This window comes from Seriola aureovittata, chromosome 6 (genome assembly GCF_021018895.1).
Source record: "Seriola aureovittata isolate HTS-2021-v1 ecotype China chromosome 6, ASM2101889v1, whole genome shotgun sequence".
NCBI lineage: Eukaryota > Metazoa > Chordata > Actinopteri > Carangiformes > Carangidae > Seriola > Seriola aureovittata.
The window spans coordinates 27,279,607-27,302,106 of NC_079369.1; the positions used below are offsets into that span (position 1 = coordinate 27,279,607).

Genomic DNA, 22,500 nt, shown 5'->3' on the forward strand with positions numbered 1-22,500 from the left:
ACTGCTTGGACCTGGGCGGGCGGGCGGGAAACTCTCTGTCCGTGTTTTCACTCCTGATCCTTCCAGTAAAAACAGGTCGTGTCATCGTCACACACAGTGTTTGACGTGTGTGAGGCTCTGCTGCAGCTTATAGCCTCTCTCTCGCTCTCTCACTCCCTCTGTATTGTTGGCATGTCTCTCGTCCCAGTCAACGGTCGCCCTCTCTCAGCCAAACAGAGAGGAAAAAAGAAAAAGATCTTGGCCGCCAAAACAGTTCACTGTTTCTTTTTCTGTCGTCTTTTTTTTCTGTCTGTGCTGCTGTCGCTCTGCCAAAAGACGATGACATGATCCCAGCCTGACTCAGCCAGAGAGAGAGAGAGAGGGAGAGGGAGCGTAAGTTTGATCTGTCAACATATAAAATAAAAACCTGAGATTTAGAAGAAAAAACAAACAAAAGTGAAACAGGAATGTGAGACAAGCGTCCATCAGGTTTCTACAGAGACAGAGACTAAATAACTAAGTACATTTACTCAACTACTATTTTGAGGTACAAGTACTTATTTCCATTTTATGCTACTTCATACTTCTACTGTTCCACAGTTCAGACTGAAATATTGTAGTTTTTACTCAGCTACATTTATTTCACAGCTTTATTACTTTTCAAATTAAAATTTTGTATAAAAAAAACAGGATGAACTTATAGAATAAATACATCAATATATAATATAATAAATATAGATGGATATAGATCTATGATTCTTAGTTTTTTCTTATTTGCTCTCCCATGAATCATGTGACGACCCCTCAGATTTATCTGGTGACCCTTTGGAGGGACCCAAACCCTGGTTTGGGAACCAGTGGACTAAACTATCTAACTGTATATAAAGTCGTTAAAAGCAGCTTCACCTGGAGTTGGACGATGACGACAGGGAAACATTGTGATGGATGATGACATCGTCGGCAGGTGGAGTTGGAGTTGGTGGAGTTTTATTTATAATAGTGTTTATTTATTATTTATTTACTTCCTATTTTTTGAGACCGAACTTGGTCCATATCCGTTCTCAACATCACAGCTCAGTCCAGTTTAATGTTCAGTGTCAATGGAGGAGGTTGTGTGTCTCTCGCCTGACTGACTGACTGACTGACTGACTGACTGACTGACTGGTTCACACTTAAAAAGAGCCATTTCAGTTGCCAAGTTCAAACAACTTTATAAAATGAAACACAACTAAATTTTAAGTGGAATTAACAAGTGGATATGAAGTCAACATAACTTACAACTAATAGTTGTATTTATTATTTACGTTTTTTCAGGCAAATTGCTTCCCTAGATTTTTTAAGGGGGATCAATTTGTCACTTTCTACAGTGTGAGCTGTAGTGACCAGGAACAGCTTTAAACTGTTAACTGTTGTCTGCTGATGGTGATGCTAATTTACAAACAGGCCTGACGAAGAAATGTTTAAATTAAATTGAATTAAACAGTCAACTAATATATCTGTCTCCCTATCTACCCTCCCTCTCTCTCTCTCTCTCTCTCTCTCTCTCTCTCTTTCTGTTGTGGAGATGAGTGTTGAAGCTTTGGACCAAACTGTCAAATAAAACATGTAAATGAATAAAGAGGGAGAGGAAGAGGAAGGGGGACCAGAGGGAGAAACAGAGGTAGAGAGACATAGAGAGTGAACTGGGCTGAGGCACATCATCCCTCTCTCTCTCCCATCTTTTTCTCGCTCTCTCTTTTCTGCCTTTCTGGGAATCATCCAGTAGTTCACCCCTCCCTCCCTCTTTCCCCTCTTCGTAGAAAAGTGGCAGTTCATGTCAGAGAGAGAGAGAGCGCGAAAAGGCTGGGTGAGCAACCTCCAGGGCCACAGAGTTTGACTTTCCCACAGAGAGAGAGAGAGAGAGAAAGAGAGGGCAGAGGTCTCTCTCTCCCCCCCTCTCTTTCTCTTCTTGGTCACATGGGCAGCAGAGCTACAACAAGGGATGAACGAATGCAGAGACAAAAGTGTTCATGTTGCTTTAGTTAGTGTGTGTGTGTGTGTGTGTGTGTGTGTGTGTGTGTGTGTGTGTTACGAAGGAAGCCCAGGGGGGGCGGAGTCAAAAAACATCTTTGAAAGTAGATTGTTTAACAGCACTTTTCAAAATCAAAATAGTAGTGTTCTTTTGAATGCTGGGATTGGGAGACAGACTAAAAAGAGAGAGTGTAAGAGAGGAGAGAGGAGTTGGACGGGGAACATCCTCATTAACTAGAGTTTTCTGAACAGAAAGAAAACTTATTTTGAAGTTTTATTTTGAAGCCTAAGTTGGAAGAAGGGAGAGGGAAACAGAAGAGGAGAAGAGGACCTGGAGGGAAAGTGGTCATACTGTAGTTAACATGGGTGATGAAAAGAGGAGGAGGAAAAAGAGAAGTGGAGATGAACCTTAATGACACTTCAAAATAAAAGTAAAGCCTGCAGCAGCTTTTCAAACAGAGGCTTTTACTTCGAAGGCTGTGGTGAGATGCTGGAGTTAATTCCCTGTCTGTTTGTTTCTCCTGGTCTGGACAGAGGGCTTTTATTTTGCTATGTTTTTGGAGCCCACCACCCCCCCACCCCCCCGCACTCCCTCCCTCTCCTTGATGGGGGGGTGGGGGTGGGGGGGTGGATGCAGGCCGTCCGGTCTGCTCCCACGCCTCATTAGCATATTTAATTAACCTGGACAGAGGGGGGTGACGGCTGAATGAGGAGGTGGGGGTGCAGGGGTGGGGGGGGGCAGTGTGTGAAAGTGCCCTCCAACACACACCCATCAGCAGCACCCTTTACCCCCCTCACCCCTCACCCCTCACACACCTCCCCACCCCCCTTTCCCCTGGTTGCCGTGGTTTCAGCCTGATGCTCTTTGTTTTAAGCTGCTGAAGCGAACAGACACAGTGAACAGCATGCAAAACAAGGCTGATAAATGCTGCGCTGTGTCTGTGTCTCTCTCTCTCTCTCTGTGTGTGTGTGTGTGTGTGTGTGTGTGTGTGTGTGTGTGGAGGGGGGGTTTCTCACTGAAAAAAGTTTATGTTTTTCTAGAAATGTAATTGTGCAACTGAAGCTCACAGTGACAAGTCTGAGAGTAACGACTGATCACCTTGTTATAAACCACATGAAGAGAGAAACTTTTTACCTGTTAACTCACTAATGTAAATCAAGTGCGGAGCAAACAAAGACCTGGTTCAGGTCTGGAGTAGAACTGATCTGGATCTGGAGTCTTTGAGTCCTGACTCTGGATGTTTTTAGTTGAATTTTGTCTCTGGTGAAATCAGCTGATTTAACTTCTTCTGCCTTGATTCAGTGAGTTTTAAATCAGGCACCAAAGCAGAAGAAAACTTCACCATCATTTTTTTTTCTGGGTAGTTTTTCTTTTCACAACAAGTTTATTTACATTTATTTACATCACTTTTTAAAAACAGTTTACAGACCATTTTTATAGAGAAACAATTTAAACATCAAGAGACTGAGACAACACATCATTAGGTGGCAGTGTTCATTTATTTAAGTCCTTCTAACAATGACGAAGTGTGTGTGGTTTAATGTTATCTTGAGTATTTTGTCTCTAGGATTATTTCATTTTATTATTATCATTATTATTTATGGATTTATTTTTGTTAAATTTCTACATCTGTTGAATCTGAGGAAGATCAGAGGTTTTTATCCTCAAATTAAAATTTGAATTAAAAGCCTGAATACAAATAATAAACACACAACACACACTCACACACAACACAGCACAACAACCACAACACACACACACACCCACACACACAACACAACACACAACAGCCACAACACAACACACACAACAGCCACAACACAACACACACAAAACAACACACACAACACAACACACACAACACACACAACACAACAAAAAACAACAAGCATAACATTGTAGATCCTGAAACCACATCACTTCTTTCAGTGTTAAACCTCGTCTGTTTTTTGCCGCCTTTTCTTCCTGCTTGTTAATCTGACACACACACACACAGTTTACTTAACACTTTCCCATCATGAATGAAACCTCATAAATCCTGTGTTCCTGTTTATTACAGTTGTCGTGTGAAAGAACGTAGAGAAAGTTTCAGACGCAGCTCGTCTCCTCTGGCAGTTTGATAACTACATTTTATCATAATTAAAAAGTTTCACTTTACTGGACGTCCCAATAAAACCCAACCTGACTCAGTTCCATCCATCTCAGTCCGGTCCTGAGTCATGGCCCCGGCGGCCGGCTCCGGGGGGGATGATGGGTAATATTTCTTCCACTCCCCGCCTATTTTATCTGCAGCGCGGCCGATCGATGCTCCTGAAGCCGCTAAATCATTTGTAGGAGCGGGAGCTGCATCGGAGCAGAGAGCATGCTGGGAAACAAACAGAGGCAGGCACAGAGAGAAACAGGCTGCGTTCACAAAGCAGAGACGAGGACGCAACACATTTCACAAAGTCTCCTCCGGAGTGACGGTGACGAGCAGAGCAACGGCTTCAGTTTCAGGCTGATTTATTCACATGTGACTGTGTCGGCTGGCTCGGCGCTGTGTGCTGCTCAGACTCGATCAGCCTGATGCGATACTGACTCATCAACATTTCACACCAGACGCGTGGAGACGCCACAGTCTGGAGAAGTTAGTTTTTAAAGGAATAAATGTAAATACATTTGACTTTACTTGACCTCTGCGTCTGTCTGTGGTATGTGTAGCTCTGCATTGCTGTGTGAGTGAGTGTGTCACTAGTTGCTGTTCAGATATTAAGTTTATCTATAAAACTGATGATAAGCTCATAATATATTTGCATTGCAGTAGTTTATATAGTAATAACAATAAATAAGGGTTTACTGAGTGTGTGAAGCTGCATTAACCCAGAATCTGATCGTTAACATCACTGCATTTGACAGAACTGTTTTACATGAGTACAGAATAAAGTTTACAAACACAAACAAACTCTCTCTCTCTCTCTTTCTCTCTCTCACTCTCCCTGACTCCCTCTCTTTCTCTGGGGAGTCAGGTAATTAGTTTCCACTCTCAGGCTAAGTCCACACTACTATGTTTTCGTTTTAAAACGTAGCTCTCTTCCTACGTTTCTTCCTCTCGTCCCACGACTGGAGTTTTTGAGAGAGAAACAGAGAGTTTTGAAAACTCTGGGGTTGTGTTTTATTTTGAAAACTCTGGGGTTGTGTTTTATTTTGAAAACTCTGGGGTTGTGTTTTAGTTTGAAAACTCTGGGGTTGTGTTTTATTTTGAAAACTCTGGGGTTGTGTTTTAGTTTGAAAACTCTGGGTTTGTGTTTTATTTTGAAAACTCTGGGGTTGTGTTTTAGTTTGAAAACTCTGGGGTTGTGATGTAGTCTGGATGGACAGAAACTGAGAGACTTTGTAAACGACGATGTCACACCCACGGCCCCTCCTGATTGGCTCTCAGCCTGGACTACCAGTGGTGAATACAACATGATAATGAATCACAGTGTTACTGACCTTGTTGTTGTTTGCTAGCAGCTGTTGTTCACTTACATCCATTCCTTCAGAGGATTTACTGTAACTAACCACCTGCAGAGTAGTCAATTTACTTCCTGTTTACACCGGCCCGCACATGCCCAGTGTATGTGAATGGTCATGTGATGTGTGTTTTCAGGTGTGATAATCTGGATGGAGATTATTTTCATTGTAAAACACCATCGTTTTTACCTGCCACTAAAGCCACCACAGCATCAGACCCACCTTTAACCCGTGTCGGTGTGTTCAGATAAGCAGCTGACACGGGGTCGACCTGCATCACTCTCACTGTGGATGTAAACGTTCTTCTTCAGATACTCAGTGTTTTATTGTTTCATACTTCAGTGTGTCTGCTGCAGCAGGTAGAGTCTGCTGTGTGTGTGACACCAGGTGAAACCCAAGTCTTGTGGTATGGAGATCAATACAGGCGTCCCACCGCACGCACACACACACACACACACACACTCACACAAACACACAGAGTGTAGTAGTAGTAGTGTGTTATTGAGCTGCTCTGTGAATCACTCAGCTTCATCTCCTGAAAAACAAGAATGAATGATCCATTTGTTTAACGATAAAGTCTTCAGCCTGAATCACGTCCACTATGTTTTTGTTTTTACAACCTGTAATTGATCAGGTCATGTGATCAGGCCTGAGAAGTCCGTTTACAATTTAAAACAATAAACCGAGGAGCAGAATAAAACAGGAAACAGTCAAAGAAAAGTATAGAAAATGTTCTCAGTAGAGTTCAGACCTTCACCAACACCAGGGTCAAAAAACCTGCACCAGAATGCAGAGGAGAAAATCCTAAATCACAGGAAATGATCCGGATCAGGTCCTTCCCTGGTCCATGATCCGTCCCTCCACCAAATAAACGAATTAAATCGGTTCAGAACGTTTTAAAGTAATCCTGCTGACAAACACACAAACAAACAAACAAACTGAAAATGTGTGTATATAATGACACATCATCACTGAGAGCGTAAATGTCTCTACATTAAATATATTTTTGTAACTGACTTTGATCTCGCTGGTGTGACTTTAAAACAACATTTGCGAGCTTCTGTGTGTGTGTGTGTGTGTGTGTGTGGGTGTGTGGGTGTGTGGGTGAACAGTGTATTTAACATGTTATCAGGTGTTTTTATTACAGTTGTTGTTTGGCTCGTCCTCATACGTGTTTATCTGTTTCTCCCTCCAGAAGCCAGCCAATCAGAGAGCCCCAACCAGGCCAGCGAATCTGATATCAAGGAGCAGCCAGAGAACGGTGAGAGAGAGAGAGAGAGAGAGACACACACACACACACACACACACACACTCTCCTGTAGATGTTGTAATCTATAAACACACATATACACAGTGTAAACACACACACGCACTGAGGGTGACCTGCGTTTGACCCTGGTGGTCAGACAGAGAGAGGCTGTGGTTTTATTACAGACACACACACTCACACACACACACACACACACACACACACACACACACTCACACACACCACAGTGGAAGTTGTTTGTCTGGATCAGGGAAGTGTGTGTGACAGATTTTTTAAGTGTATGTGTGTTGATGAATGTCAGAGTGTGTGTATGAGAGAGGATATCCTCTCTGGTTTTATCTGTGTGTGTGTGTGTGTGTGTGTGTGTGTGTGTGTGTGTGTGTGTGTGTGTGTGTGTGTGTGTGTGTGTGTCTACCGGCACGTAGCTGAACTCCAGGGTCAAGGTCTTATACACAACACACACACACACACACACACACAGAAACACTCCCAGCTGGCAGTGATTATCCTTGTTGGGAAACAGAAGCTTCCACTTCTCAGCTGTACTTCACTTCCCCACTGATACTTCTACTACAACTACTTCTACTGTTACTACTACTACTGATACTACTGTTAGTGCTGCCATGACTACTACTACAGCTACCTTTGCCTTTACTACTGATATTACTGCTCTGGTAGTACTGCTGATACTGTGACTAATAAACCTGACTACTTGTGATCAGGAACATGACTCTGACACATTGAACTAAACTAAACCTGACACAGGCTTCATGATCCAAATAATGAAGTTCCTGGTTCAATCGTCTTAAATTATTCATCTGATATTAATGAAAGTTAATCTGGGAGAATGCTGCTTCCAAATTCGATTTGATGCGATCCACTAGACAGAAGGCGTCTCACTCTGTTGGACATATTGGGACCAGAAAAATACTTCATCCTGTCGTGGTTGTATGACAATCAAAGACATCAGCAAAGAAATAGTAGAGTACAGTTTCTTATCTTTACTACTGGTACTACTGCTGATACTGTTACTATCATCAATCAATCAATCATTCAATCACTTTATTTGTACAGCACTTTTCATACAAGTTAGTGCAGTTCAAAGAACGTCACAAACTGATGAGCTAAGAAGAAAAGGACAAATTAATTAAGAAAGCTGATGAGATACAATGAAATAGATGATATCATATATGATATGATAACATTAGCAAACAAAAAAAACATAAACTTAATAAGAGATAGACAAAGAGCAAATAAAATAGAAAAAAATTACAATTTAGAACATAATTACAATAAAATAACTGAATAGAATAAAGTGACTAATGACTAAAAATCATTTTTAATTAAAAGCCAGGCTGAAGAGGAACATTCTGAGTTTATGTTTGAAAATTTCAACACTTCAGCTGCTCTCAGGTCAGACCGTTCCATCGGCTCGCAGCATAAAAGTAAAAAAAAAAACCTCACCACAGGTTTTAGTCCTGCACTTCGGAACCACTCACAGACTGTGGGACATGTAAGCCAGTGCAGGACCATGAAGAGCTTCTCTCCTTCTGGTCGTGGTCAGAACTCAGGCAGCACAATTCTGAATCAGCTGAAGCTGGTTGATGGATATAAAAGCACGCATCAGTTTTCCTGTGTCACTCAGAGAGAGAAATCAGAGATCTACTGTTGCTGCTGTTACTAGTAATATGACTTCTGTTACTACTTCTGCTTCTCCTTTTACTGTTTTACTGTTTGACTGTCAATAATAATAATGATACTGCCATAATCAATAAAGTTATTTATTTATGATATCAACCTCTCTGTCACAGGTCACCTGGGTTTTCAGGACAGCTTCGTCACACCTGGAGTCTTCACAGTGGCCGAGCTAGTACGAGTCTCACAGAGTAAGTTCACTCTCTCTCGCTCTCTCTCTCTCTCTCTTTCTCTTTTGCTCTCTCTCTCGCTCTCTTTCTCTTGGAAAGAGCGAGGTAGAGCAGTGATTGGATTGCAGATCTGTCATCGATAGTGGATCTAATGTGATTCCTCCAGACCAGAGCAGACGCTGCTCAGCTTAATGAACACACACGCACACACACACACACACACACACACACACACACACACACACACACACAAACACACACACACACAGCACAAAAATGTCCAACATAATGAGTCATGTAATCTGTATCAGATCAATTACTGCAGTTTTAATTTAACTGGATTTACATCATGTTTCTTCCTGGTTTTTCCACTGACACTGATATTAAACATAGTTTTGTTATTTATGACATCATCTGTCATCTGTTACATCATCAGCTTCGACCAATCAGCTGCCTTTCTCTCTCTGAAGTCATTTAATAAAAAAGGAAATATCAGAGATAGGGGGGCGGAGACAGAGAGGGAGGGAGGGATGAGATAGACGTGTGATAGACAGAGGGGACAGGAGAGAGAGAGAGAATGAAAGAGAGAACGAGGGACGAACGTGACCTTTAAAAAGTGCCGACATGCAGGAGAGAGAGAGAGAGAGAGTGACAGAGAGCGCAGTGGGATCTATATGAGTCTGTCGATCGGCCACCGCTAACAATAGGCGATGTAAAGTGCCTGTCAGCACACACAGAGACCCCTGATCAAAGAGTCATTGATCACACACACACACACACACACACACACACACACACACACACACACACACACACTGCTTGATCAGATGCATGCCACTGCGCTTGCAAACGCTATCTCACATAGTCACTTATTCACACACACACATTCATACTGCAGTAGTGTGTGTGTGTGTGTGTGTGTGTGTGTGTGTGTGTGATGAGGGCACCAGGAACACGCACACACTCAGAGGAAGTGGAGTGTCTGAACTGACTGCAGGTCTCCACTAAAGTAAAAGTTCTGACACCACAGTGAAGAAATACTATGTTAGTGAAAGTACTGCATTCAGAACTAGTCCAGAAAAGTACAAAAGTACCAGCAGTAAAACTGTTCATCCTGCAGTGAGGCCCGGTACTGTCTCCATGTTGCAGCTGGTGCAGGTGGAGCTCATGTTAATGCTGCTGAGTGTGTTTAGCTGCGTTCAGCTCTCTCTCTGTCTCTGCTCCTGAGCTGAGGCTGCTCCTCCACTTTCACCCCTGTTTTCTACAAGCTGCGTTCACATCCAGCAGATTCTGTTTCCAGTTAACACAGTGAGGAAATGTTGTTAATTAACATATCTCAGTAGCAGGTTTATATAGAGTGTCCTGAATATTTGTGGTTGTTTGTCTCCTCTAGTATCACTGCAGTCATTCTACAGTGTTCTTATTATCTGTGTCTGTGGTATTTAATTTGACATTTCCAGCTGTCTTAACTGGGACTGCACGATATGCAAAAAAATCCTATTATGGTTATTTTGGCAGATATTATGATATGCAATTGCAATTTCAGTTGGAATGGTAAAATTATAAAAAAAATATAAATAGTGATGGTGTGATTTTGTTGGTCTTGTACCAAACATATTCCTTTACGTCCGGAGAAGATGATTTGTAGTCTGGGGCGTCTCTGTGGCAACACAACACTGGTGCTAACAATGCACAACAATGTGACATATTTTACTTTTATCAAACAAAACGCAGCTCCTGAGATTTGGATTATATTTTCATTGTTGTGCAGTTCTTGTCTTAACACACATCCAGACAGACAGACAGTTTTTTGTATAACTGGTTTCATACTGGTTTTGAACTGGTCCTTTCTCCAGTGTCAGAACTCTGTAGCTATAGGTGTGTAGCTCTGTAACTCTCTAGGTGTGTAGCTCTGTAGGTGTGTAGCTCTGTAGGTGTGTATTTCTTTAACTCTGTAGGTGTGTAACTCTGTAGGTGTGTAGCTCTGTAGGTGTGTATTTCTTTAACTCTGTAGGTGTGTATTTCTTTAACTCTGTAGGTGTGTATTTCTTTAACTCTGTAGGTGTGTAGTTCTGTAACTCTGCTCTGTTCGGTGCAAAGAGCAAAAACTGACTTTTAACTTTCTTCTCTATTTAATATTTTAGCTGTGAGGAAATAAAAAATGTTTCTGTGGTAGTACAGAGCTGAGCTGGTGCAACACACACACATGCACGCACACACACACACATGCACTATATAGGTACAGTATATATTCATATACTCACATACACACACACAGACAGACACAAATGTATTCACAGATGCTCACACCCTTTCCCTATTCTTGTGTGTTGTGTGTGTGTGTTGTGTGTGTGTGTGTGTGTTGTGTGTGTGTGTGTGTGTATTGTGTTGGTCAGCAGATTTGCAGCGATGCGGCTCTGGAGGAATCACTTATAGATTAGAGTGCAGGAGAGTCTACTGTATGTGTGTCTGTGTGTGTGTGTGTGTGTGTGTGTGTGTGTGTGTGTGTGTGTGTGTGTGTGTGTGTGTGTGTGTGTGTGTGTGTGTGTGTGACCAGCTAGCCACTCCAGGTTGAAAGTTAAAAGCTAATGAACCTGAATGGTGTGTGTGTGTGTGTGTGTGTGTGTGTGTGTGTGTGTGTGTGTGCATGTGCATGTTTTCCACAGGTTGTGTATGACAAACAATTAAACATTTTAGAAAGTAGTAAAAATCTCCTTTACTTTGTATCTATTTAGCGATTTTTATTCTATTTATTTATTTATAAGACCCACAGAGATGGGGTGGGGCTGGGGGGGGCTGGGGGGGGGGGCAGGGGTGTCCTCACATCATGACGGAGGAGGAGGCTGCAGAGCCTGGTAGAGCAGGTCCTGATGCTCCGATGGCTCCTGTCAGATGGTGGGAGGGTGGACAGGCTGGGGGGGGGGGATGTGGGGGGGGGGGATGGGGGGGGGGGGGGGGGGTCAATCACAGTGCTGAAGGCCATGCAGCTGCACTGAGCTTCAGAGAGAAAAGTGCTGCGTTCACTGTGTCACCCTCACACATGAGCAGCTGGAATCAGAAGATAACTGGCCTGAAAATGACTAAAACAACTACTCAGTTATCAAAATAACTAACAGTTAGTTTTTTATCAATCGACTAATCAATTAAAGTGATAGGTGGGGTTATTTGACGTGGGGCGTAGTCATGTATAGAGTGTTACCTGCAGTAGATTTGTTTAGGAGAGGCAGCAGGGAGCGCGGTACACTAGCAGAGTGACACTAGCAATGTTGCTGTGGGCGGGGCCAGAAGAAAAAATGTGTTTTAGACACTTTTATAAGATGCCCACTGAAACAATCCAGTATCTGTTTAAATGTGGCTTCATGTCGAATATTTTCTGCGCTTTATCAGCTCTTTCTGATTCACTCAGCAGACCTGCAGCTGTGCTATAATATAGTGCGCCGTGTAGATGTGCTTGTGCGTAGAAATACAATATATATAATATATCATTTTCATTCTACTTCATCATTCAACGAATCTTAGTGAAAGTGAAGCTCTGAATGTTACCTGAAGCTGTGACGCTGGTGGTGGACTGGGGCCAAGCACTCGTCCTCCTCCAGTTACCAACAGTAACAAGTTCTTACTTTAACAATCAGAATCAGAATCTGGTTCATTGCCTAGTAGGTTTTCAACATACGAGGAATTTGCTTCAGCGTTTTGGTTCATAACAATAAGCATAGATTATATATAATTTATATATAAGTCATTCCTGCTTCTCTGTGAGTAGCTTCCTGCAAACACATTTTGCAGTTGTTTCACTGACTCTGGGATGTTTAAGCTGCTCCGCCATGTTTGTTGTTTACAGCAGTTTGTTTGTTTACATCATCAGGCTTTCTTTGCTACAGACAGAGACAGAAGGTGAATGAAAAATTTAACAAGGGATTCTTTGGCTGCAGAGTTTAATGAACGGAGAGTATTTTACCACCACGGATCCAGATCCAGATCAGCACCAGACCAGATCCAGATCAGATCCAGATCAGAGCCAGATAAAAGCCAGAACAGATCCAGATCAGAGCCAGATCAGAGCCAGAACAGATCCAGATCAGAGCCAGATCAGAGCCAGATCAGATCCATATCAGAGCCAGATAAGAGCCAGATCAGAGCCAGAACAGATCCAGATCAGATCCAGATAAGAGCCAGACCAGATCCAGATCAGATCCAGATCAGAGCCAGATAAAAGCCAGAACAGATCCAGATCATAGCCAGATCAGAGCCAGATCAGATCCAGATCAGAGCCAAATAAAAGCCAGAACAGATCCGGATCAGAGCCAGATCAGATCCAGATCAGATCCAGATCAGAGCCAGATCAGAGCCAGATAAGAGCCAGATCAGATCAAGATCAGAGCCAGATCAGAGCCAGATCAGAGCCAGATCAGAGCCAGATCAGAGCCAGATAAGAGCCAGAACAGATCCAGATCAGAGCCAGATCAGAGCCAGATAAGAGCCAGAACAGATACAGTTCAGAGCCAGATCAGAGCCAGATCAGAGCCAGATCAGAGCCAGAACAGATCCAGATCAGAGCCAGATAAGAGCCAGATAAAAGCCAGAACAGATCCAGATCAGAGCCAGATCAGAGCCAGATCAGAGCCAGATAAGAGACAGAACAGATACAGATCAGAGCCAGATAAGAGCCAGATCAGAGCCAGATCAGAGCCAGATAAGAGCTGGTCCCTGAACCAAAGTCCTGGAGAAATGAAAACGGTGACCTGATGATGGCACTCGATTAAAAATCTCAGTTATTAAACTGCATCCTGTTCGTCCCCATGTCAATTACACACATGGTGTAACACCTACACCTGTTCTACTCATGTATGTGTTTGTGTGTTTGCAAAGGAGAACGAACTTATTTAAGCGAGTGAACACACACACACAAACACACACACACACACACACACACACACACACACTTAGGGGTCTACAGGGGTGACTGAAGCCTATAGCTTACCAGAAGATGAGAAGTGGGGGGGGGGGGGGGGGGATTGAGGGGGTATTGAACAGAGCACACACACACGCATACTAACACACAAACACACACACGCACACTAACACACACGCACACAGCGGGTGACCTTGGCGTTGTGCAGCCATTACACAATTCACTGGCAGGCCAATCGAATCTCTCTCTGTCGATCAATATCCTATTAAAGCAGCACACAAAGAGAGAGAGAGAGAGAGAGGAGGGGGGAGAGAGGGGAAGAGAGAGAGAGAGAGAGAGAGTATAGGTTAGTGTAGTAGGCCTGTATTAAATGTAATTGGTCAGTTCAGTATATTTGTGCAGACTGGATTCTGACTTCTCCTCCTCAATCATCCCTCTCTCTCTCTCTCTCTCTCTCTCTCTCTCGCTCTCTCTCTCTCTCTCTCTTTCTCTCTCTCCAATCTGTCACTAAACTCTCTCAGTCTTTCACTCCATCTCTTCCTGTCATTCTTTCTCTGATCCTCCCTTTTTTCCTAATATTCCCTCAATGTCCCTTCACCTCTCTCTCTCTCTCTCGCTCGCTCTCATGTACACGGACAGAGTTTTTGTTCCTTCAGTCCTCGCTGACTGCGAGTAGATGTCGACACTGTACAGGTGTTTTCAGGCAGCGAGCGGCTGCAGGTTGACATTCTGTATTATGGATCGGGGAGCGGTGACTCTTGTCTGCCATCTTACAGTTTTTCACAGTTGCTAAATCACATTTCTTGAAACACAGCCGTCAAACTACTTTCACCAAACCTCTGATTCTTCTTGCAAAATCAAACAATCACCTCAAAACAGTTTTCAGATCATACATAGTGCCGATCAAACTAAAAACACCTCTGATCGTTCATCACACACTACAGAGAACAATAGAAAACACAGTGTTCAGAGCAGGCAGCTGCAGAAATGTTTATTGTTTATAACAGAGTAAAGGCATTTTTCTATTTTCTAAACAAATATTCACAGCTCAGTAACAGTTACAGTATCACCTACTGTAAGTACTGTAAACAAAGTATAGACTCTCCAGATTCAGCTCTTCCAAACAGTAAAACGTCAGAATGACAAAAGGCAAAAACAACACAAAGACACCACATGGAGACAAGAAGAGCTGTGATTGGTCGGCTTGTGTTTTCTCAAGCAAGTTTTCTTATTTAGAGTGAAAGCAACATGAAGCAGGTTGAAGATACACACATGTGATGAGGCAGATCCACAGTGAATACACAGCCCCATCATCCTTTAGTCAAAACCACCCAACATTTAAAGCTTCCAGGATCTCACACATCGCAGCTGTTCACACTGTTGGTCAGAGACGAAACAAGACGTCATGATGTCACCGTGGACTCTAGGAAACTGTTTACCGTTTGCAGATGTTTTATAGACCCAACGAGCAGAATAATCAATTATGAAAATAATCACTGCTGTAAAGCTCCAGCTATAAACCTACAGATGAAAAACATGTATATTCATAACACATGTACATGTCTCTGTCTCTCTGAGCCACTTTGATGTTTATAGACACTTGTAACAAGTTCAATCTGCGCACACACACACACACACACACACAACACACACACACACACACACACGTATACAGTGATGCATGACTGCAGTGCCAGGGGCACACCTTGGCACTGACACAAATTTCATACACACACTCACTTTTCCTCACAGTGTGTCAAGAGAGCTGATATTAGACGCAAGGATTTGGGGATTAAGTTGATATGATGGCATAACACTCCCACTGCACACACACACACACACATACACACACACACACACACACACACACACTCTGAACACACACTCACTGACACACACATCTACAGGGAGCACACACACACACATAAATAGATAAGGAGGCAGATGACCCACTTGGCACCTTCGAGTACCTTAGTCTTGAGGCATTCCCACCCAACACACACGCACGCACACACACACGCACGCACTCACACACACACACACACACAGTATGTGATGCAGGGATGAAAAGATGAATAAAGCTGGAGGCCTGCATGGTTCAGACTCATCCATCCCTCCTTCCTCCTGCCCTCTGTCGCCCCTGGCAACACACACACACGGACACAAACACACGCACCTGGTGATGTGCCAACACCATATGGGAAGCCCAGCACAAATGGCACAAATGTGTAGTAATTTCAATAATAATCACAATAATAATAATCATAATGATAATAATAATAAATCTGTTACAAAGTGAATTAGTGACGAGAAAACATTTCTCTCAACAGAGAGTCACGGTTTGAATCTATAAACATCAGCAGAGGAATCAGATGTTTGTTGAAGAGGTGTTACAGTGAAACCTTATAAATAACCTGAAACATCTTTAATACAGTGAAGATGAAGCTGCAGCAGAAAAACTCATCTGCCAGAATATTAACGTCATGTTTCACTGATCCGGGCTTCTTCTACTCTCTGATGCTCTTTGAATTTATTACCAAATTCTACTGTCAGCAGGTTATAGTCCTGACCATCGCGCCCCGCTGAGATCCTCAGATCCGTCTCCTCCTTGTTCTCAGGTCCAGACTTTGCAGTTAGACCTCCTGGACTCTGGGCCTGACTTACCTGAGGAGAAACTCCATTGCATCTTTTAAATCTCGTTTAAAAACCATCTTTACATCTTTAAACTGCTCTCAGTGAATTATTTATTACAATGTTGGTGTTTTATTTCGTGGGATTTCTATTAATGTGCTGTTTTATTCGTCTTCTGTTATTTGCAACCTGTTCTCATTGTGAAGCTTTGTGAATTAAGTTTATTATTATTGTTAATATGAACAGACAACATCCTGATGGTTTATCTGTTCTTAGAGTCTCACCAGTGGAGCTCAAACTCTCAGAGGAAGTGGATTTGTTTGGACCTCCTCAGAAATCAAACGGGTCTGGTGTTGTGCAGTTGTCTGTACCGGTTCAGCCAATCACACCTTTGTAAGTGGGATGAAGAGCGAGGACTTCATCTTGTGTCAGAGGCAGAATCAAAACAAAAACTGGCGGCAAAGGCAGATGAGATGAGATCAGCAGATCGACGGGTTGTTGTGATGTAGTCTGAAGAGCGTCACACAGGCGTCACTGCAGAGCGTCAGGTCGGCTGACCTCCGAACACGCCGCATGACAGTGATGTGCACATCCAGGGAGTGATTGTTGTAATAACTGTGTCCACATCCTGTCAGTACGTGTTGGTCTGTAGGAGGTTAGTGGCCTGAAGGTTGCAGGTCTCTGGGCCAGCAGGATAAACTTGAGTTCTCTTGAGCAGCTGCTCTGGTTATATGCGTGAGTCTTTGGCAAAGTTTCGATTTGATTCTTGATTCAATAAAAAGAAAGAGAAACAGGTGGAGAAAGGTGTAAGAGAGTACACAGCTTTTTATTCCAGTTATTTTGAAAAGTTATTTATTAACCTGGAGGATGTTAGAGTCTTCTTCTTCTATGAAAATCAAGTATGTTTAGTTGTTTAGTGACCAACATCACAGGTTAAAAGTTGGGGTGTGTGTTTGATGACAGACATTTGTCCTGAAGGTGGCGCTACAGGTCACAGTTTGGCTCATGAGTATCCTCAGTAAATCTCATGTTAATCTGACCTGTGCTGGACTTTCAGTCTGACACTGTGGAGCTCGAGCTCTGCTCCTGTAATCGTTCTCAAATTGTCTCCATTTAAAAGCAGTTGAATCCGCTGTGATCGGCTGATGTTTGCAGTATATCATGGATGATCGGACAGATGTCACTGAGGTACTGTGACACTGAGGGAAAAGTTCTGCAGAGAGACAAAACGTCTTCTCTCTCATTTTAAACGTTTATTTACATTGTGATAATGATATCATCAGAGTGTGATGTCTCACAGTCTGAAAACCTCTGGACTGACTGACTGAAAACACACAGACACACACACACACACACACGCACACACACACACACACACTGGGGCTGTTGTTTTGTATTGTCATATATGGGATGTGCATAGTTGTACATCTAAATTAAGGTCTGTGTGTGTGTGTGTGTGTGTGTGTGCGTGCGTGCGTGCGTGCGTGCGTGCGTGCGTGCGTGCGTGCGTGCGTGCGTGCGTGTGTGTGTGTGTGTGCAGCTCTCTCAGGCCAGCACTGTCTCTGCAGGGCAGAGAGAGAGAGTGAGAGAGCGAGCTCACGGTGCTGAGCTCAGCAGAAAACTACCCACCAGGTCCTGTCAGTCCTCCTCCTCCTCCTCCTCCTTTCATCCCATCACGCCATCATGCTCTCTGTCAATAAAGCGATGAAGAGGAGGGTTGGAGGAGGGGAGGGGGGGCTGGAGGCGAGGGGCTAGACGGATGTCCGGGTTTGAAGCAGATTGCTGCCTTTGTTCAGCAGGATTTTCAAATTGAAGCATTTGACAACAAAGAGCCAACTCTCTCTTTCTCTCTCTCTCTCTCTATCTCTGTCTCTCTCTCTCTCACCCCTCGCTCTCTCGCTACCTCTCTCCTCTAACAGTGAAAGCCCTCGCAGGCCTTTGTGGAAGAGCTGCTCTCCCCAGAGAGAAGCAGAGGAAGAGAGATAGAGAGATGTGGAGGAGGGTAAATGGCAGAAGATGGACAGATCAGAGAGAGAGAGAGAGAGAGAGAGAGAAGGAACACAACTTGTTTTTGCATGTAGATGCTAATGTCATGCACTAACTCATATACACCCATTACATAATGTAGCATCAGGAGCCCTGTGCTAATAGTGACCATGTGTGTTCTGTGTTCTACACTGTACATGAGGCGGACCAGGCCGGTCCAGGCTGACAGACAGAGGAGGTGGTGGAGGCCCAGAATATTCTGGAGGGATTATATGTATAAGAACGTGATGATGTCAAGGGACTCAACATGTCTGTCTCTGTCTGTCTCTGTCTCAGCACCCATCGCAGCCGGCACCGGTCCAAACTTCTCATTGGCCGACCTGGACAGCTCCTCCTACTACAGCATGAGTCCAGGAGCCATGAGGAGACCCCTACCCAGCACCTCCTCCTCCAGGTAAACACACACACACTCCCCATATATGCAGTCCACAGTAAATGAGAGCTCATCAGAAACAGGATCATAAATCTGATCACATCCGTTTTGATTTCCCACAATGCAAATCCAGCTGCAGCTGAAGCTCTTCTTCTTCTGCTCTGTCAGATCAGTCTGTTGTTTCACTGATAAGTGTATGATCGTATGTCCTGACCAAGCATCAACCTCTGATGCTGAAACATGAAGCCAAAACCTGCAGTTCCTCTATTGACCACTAGAGTCTGGCTCCAACAGTGAGTCAGTCCCCATAGACTCCCATGTTAAACTGTCCAACTTTACAGCAGAAATAAACATGTTTACAGCCTGGTACAAAAACTGTTTTGGCTTCCTCCTTCATGACGACTGTTTATATCGACGACTCACCTGTTCACATTCTATTAAGGACTGAAGTTGGGAATAATTTAATATATGGCTGCTTTGAGTGACAGGGGGGTAACTCAGATCCACCGACGCCCCTCCTCTTTGACATTTTTGGATTAACTGGGAGTTAGGGGCGGAGTCAGGTACTGCCAAGATGGTGTTGGTGGAGCAGCTCACTCCAAGCTTCAAAACCGCTCTTCAGAAACCTGTTGGTGACGTCAGAGAGGCTACGTCCATCTTAATTTACAGTCTGTGATTAGAAATCAGGGATTAAAGGAACAGACACCTGAGCTGGACACACTCACTACATGGGAAGTGTCTTAGACCAGCAGGACCCCCTGAAGTCCACGTTTTCAAGGAGTACTCAAAGACTACATGAGAACATTAATTTACACATAGTCTGATGTGTTACAGAGTGTGTGTCCTCAGCAATGTTGTTTCATGTTTAGCCTTCACAAGGCGTATACCTACACACACACACACACACACGCTTGCAGGGTTTGCCCTGACCTCTTGTGTTGAATCGATGCGGTCGCAAGAGTCGTCTGTCTGTCTGCTGTGATACCTGCCCTGCAGCTCACACACACACACACACACACACACACACACACACACACTGAACCACTGACTCAGATTAGTTGAGTGTGTGTGTTTCTGTGTGTGTGTTCTCTGTCTTTTTACACTCCCTCTCTCTCTCCTCTCTGACTCCACACACCTCTCCAGAGACCTCCCACACACACACACACAAACACGCACACACACAAACACACACAGCTGCAGGGCAGAGAGGCAGATCCATATGGAAATCTTTAAGTCTTTACTAATGTCAAAGACTTTTCATTCATACATATACATCTCACTGTACGGGCGGGTCACACACAGACATAAACATACATACACACTCACACAAACTGAAATGCACACACGTCTTAACCTCCTGTTAAACAAACTCATCTGCTGAATGAGAGGAAGTTTGGCATGTCAGAGCGTGTGTGTGTGTGTGTATGTGTGTGCATGTGTGTGTGCGTGTGTGTGTGTGTGTGTGTGTGTGCGTGTGTGTGTGTGTGCGCAGATGTTGGTAAACACCTCAGACCATCAGATCTTCAGACATGTCAGTGACAGTGTCCGGAGGGCAGAGGGTTGTTAACCGCTCTGTCCATCAGGTTTTCTTTATTTCCTTCCTTTATTTCCAGAGTTTCCTGTCGTGTTTCAAAGTAAAGATGGACGTCAGCCTGTCTGAAAGAAAGACGAATTCATAACACAACAAAATAAACGACAGAACTTGTATTTAACATAGCAAATGTGGCGTCAAAAACAGGCTGTGTTAGGGTCTGGGTGGTTTAAAACTTAACAAGGTAATGCTACATAATTTAAGCCTGATTTTGTTGATGAGTTTAGTTCCTGGTTACAGGTGTTACAGGTGAACTCCAAACACAACTGCCTCACACTGCTGTTCTTCTACCATCTCTACTAACGATGCTGCTCTGTCTCTCCTGTGTGTGTGCGTGTGTGTGTGTGTGTGTGTGTGTGTGTCCAGCTCTGCCAAGAGGATAAAGTGTATGGAGGAGGACGTGGACAGTCCAGGAGAGGAGTCCTACTACCCGGGTCAGGGTCGGTCTCCGGGCAGCGGCAGCCAGGCCAGCAGCTGGCACGACGTGGAGCCAGGTAGGAACCACACCCCAAACCCCCACCCTCCTCTTAACCTCTCCCACCCTCCTTACCACCACCAACACCAGACCTAATACCCCCCTCCTCCTCCTCCTCCACCATACACACACACTTCATACACATCCCAACTTTAACCTGCCGCTCGGACAGAGCGATGCTTCCATGTGACAGTGTGTAGTGATGCTTTCAGCATTTGGGGGAGTGTGTGTGTGTGTGTGTGTGTGTGTGAGTGAGTGAGAGAGAGAGAGAGAGAGGAGGCTGACATGTTAGTATGTAAACAACATAAACACACTGTATGTTTGTGAGACTGTGTGTGTGTGTGTGTGTGTACCTGTGTATTCAACTACAAAAGAGGGGCAAGAAGTGTCTTGGTAATTGTGTGTGTTTGTGTGTGTGTGTGTGTGTGTGTGGGGTCAGGTGTGTTTTGTCTCTATAGCACAGCCACAAAACTTCCCTCTCTGTGATTGGCTGGAAGTTTTCTGTTAAAATCATACAGATACATTAATTTACATTTTGTTTCTTAAATGAATTCTTAATTAGTGGCCAAGGAAATTTATTTACCTACAACAGCAGAGAAAACATAATTTAAACATAATTTCCCTTGTTGTTAATCTACATGTCCTCCATGTTTACCTGGTGTCTATATAAACTCAGTCTAACGTCCATTTCCACAGCAGAGATCCGTCCAAGCTCACCACTCTGAAACTCATCACTTCCTGCACAGATATCTCAGGGATCCTGCACTTGTTTTGTATGTGTTGAGAAAAATCAGCAGGAAGTGTTTGAGTTTCATTGATGGAAACTTAACAACACTTAGTGGTGTCAAACATATTGCAGTAAACCAGAGGAGGTTCTGCACTGATGGAAGCAGAGCTGTGGAAATGGACGTCACTCCTCGTCCATCTACGAGAGGCCGGCTGTGTTTGCTCACGCTGACTGGATGTTATTTGAAACCATTATTTGAATACAGCTGACTTTCATTTGAATTGAAAATAATCAAATTACCACACAGCAGAGCTGGAGTAATGTAAGAACCACTGCACACACGGCTTAGAGAATGGGGGGGTATGTGGGGCCCAGCAGCTCAGGTGAGCCCCAGGTTCAACTTGCAGGTTAATCCGGGCATGAATGTTGCTGTGGGTGGGATCAGACTATTTCCCGGTCCTGACTTTCGGCTCTGATCACATCTATTGAACAGGCTCTGCTCTCTGCAGCTCATTCACTCACATTAAAGTCTCAGCTTTAATGTGAGCAGGTTCACATCAGTGTATAAAGACCTGTGTGGGAGCTCTGTAACATACTGATCAAAGTCCAGGTTCAGAAGTCAGAGACACGAAGTCAGACTAAATCCTCTGTGATCAGTGACTGAGTCCCAGTTCAGGGGAAACATCCTTCAGAGGACGTGGTCTACAGAAGTGTGTCCCTCGTCGTAGCCGTCATAGACCATGAGGGCCGAACTGAAATGAGACAATCTGGTCTTCGTCTCATTTCGTCCCCAGCTGTCCCCGCCCTTACACCAGGAACACACTTCCTGGCTGACGGAGAATCTTGTGGGAGTGTTCACACCGGCTGTGTCTGTGCTGCTGCAGCCATATCTACATAGAGTTTGCAGGGCACCGAATGTTGGATTTCTCTCCGATTTATCTTTGACAGAAACCATCAGTAAAATGTCTCCACATGCAGCTGCTTAAATGGTTTAAAAAATCTATATTTATGAGACAAAATTGCAGAGGTTCAAAAGTAATTGGACACTTGTCTACTAAATGTTTGTGTTGTTTCAACATTACTTCATGTTTCTGACTTTGAACCTGAACTTTGATCAGCATGTGTTAC

At 43.8% G+C, this 22,500-nt stretch overlaps 1 protein-coding gene across 10 annotated transcripts in view; it reads left to right on the forward strand.

Annotated features, from left to right (window-relative positions):
• Nucleotides 1–22,500, forward strand: part of nfia (nuclear factor I/A) — a 179,966-nt gene that overhangs the window by 133,722 nt on the left and 23,744 nt on the right. For all 10 annotated transcript variants that reach the window (XM_056378689.1, XM_056378690.1, XM_056378694.1 and 7 more), the window contains exons 3-6: nucleotides 6,678–6,743; nucleotides 8,564–8,638; nucleotides 18,483–18,600; nucleotides 20,537–20,664. In XM_056378689.1, coding sequence (XP_056234664.1) covers nucleotides 6,678–6,743; nucleotides 8,564–8,638; nucleotides 18,483–18,600; nucleotides 20,537–20,664 — 387 coding nt within the window. The remainder of the gene's footprint in view (nucleotides 1–6,677; nucleotides 6,744–8,563; nucleotides 8,639–18,482; nucleotides 18,601–20,536; nucleotides 20,665–22,500) is intronic.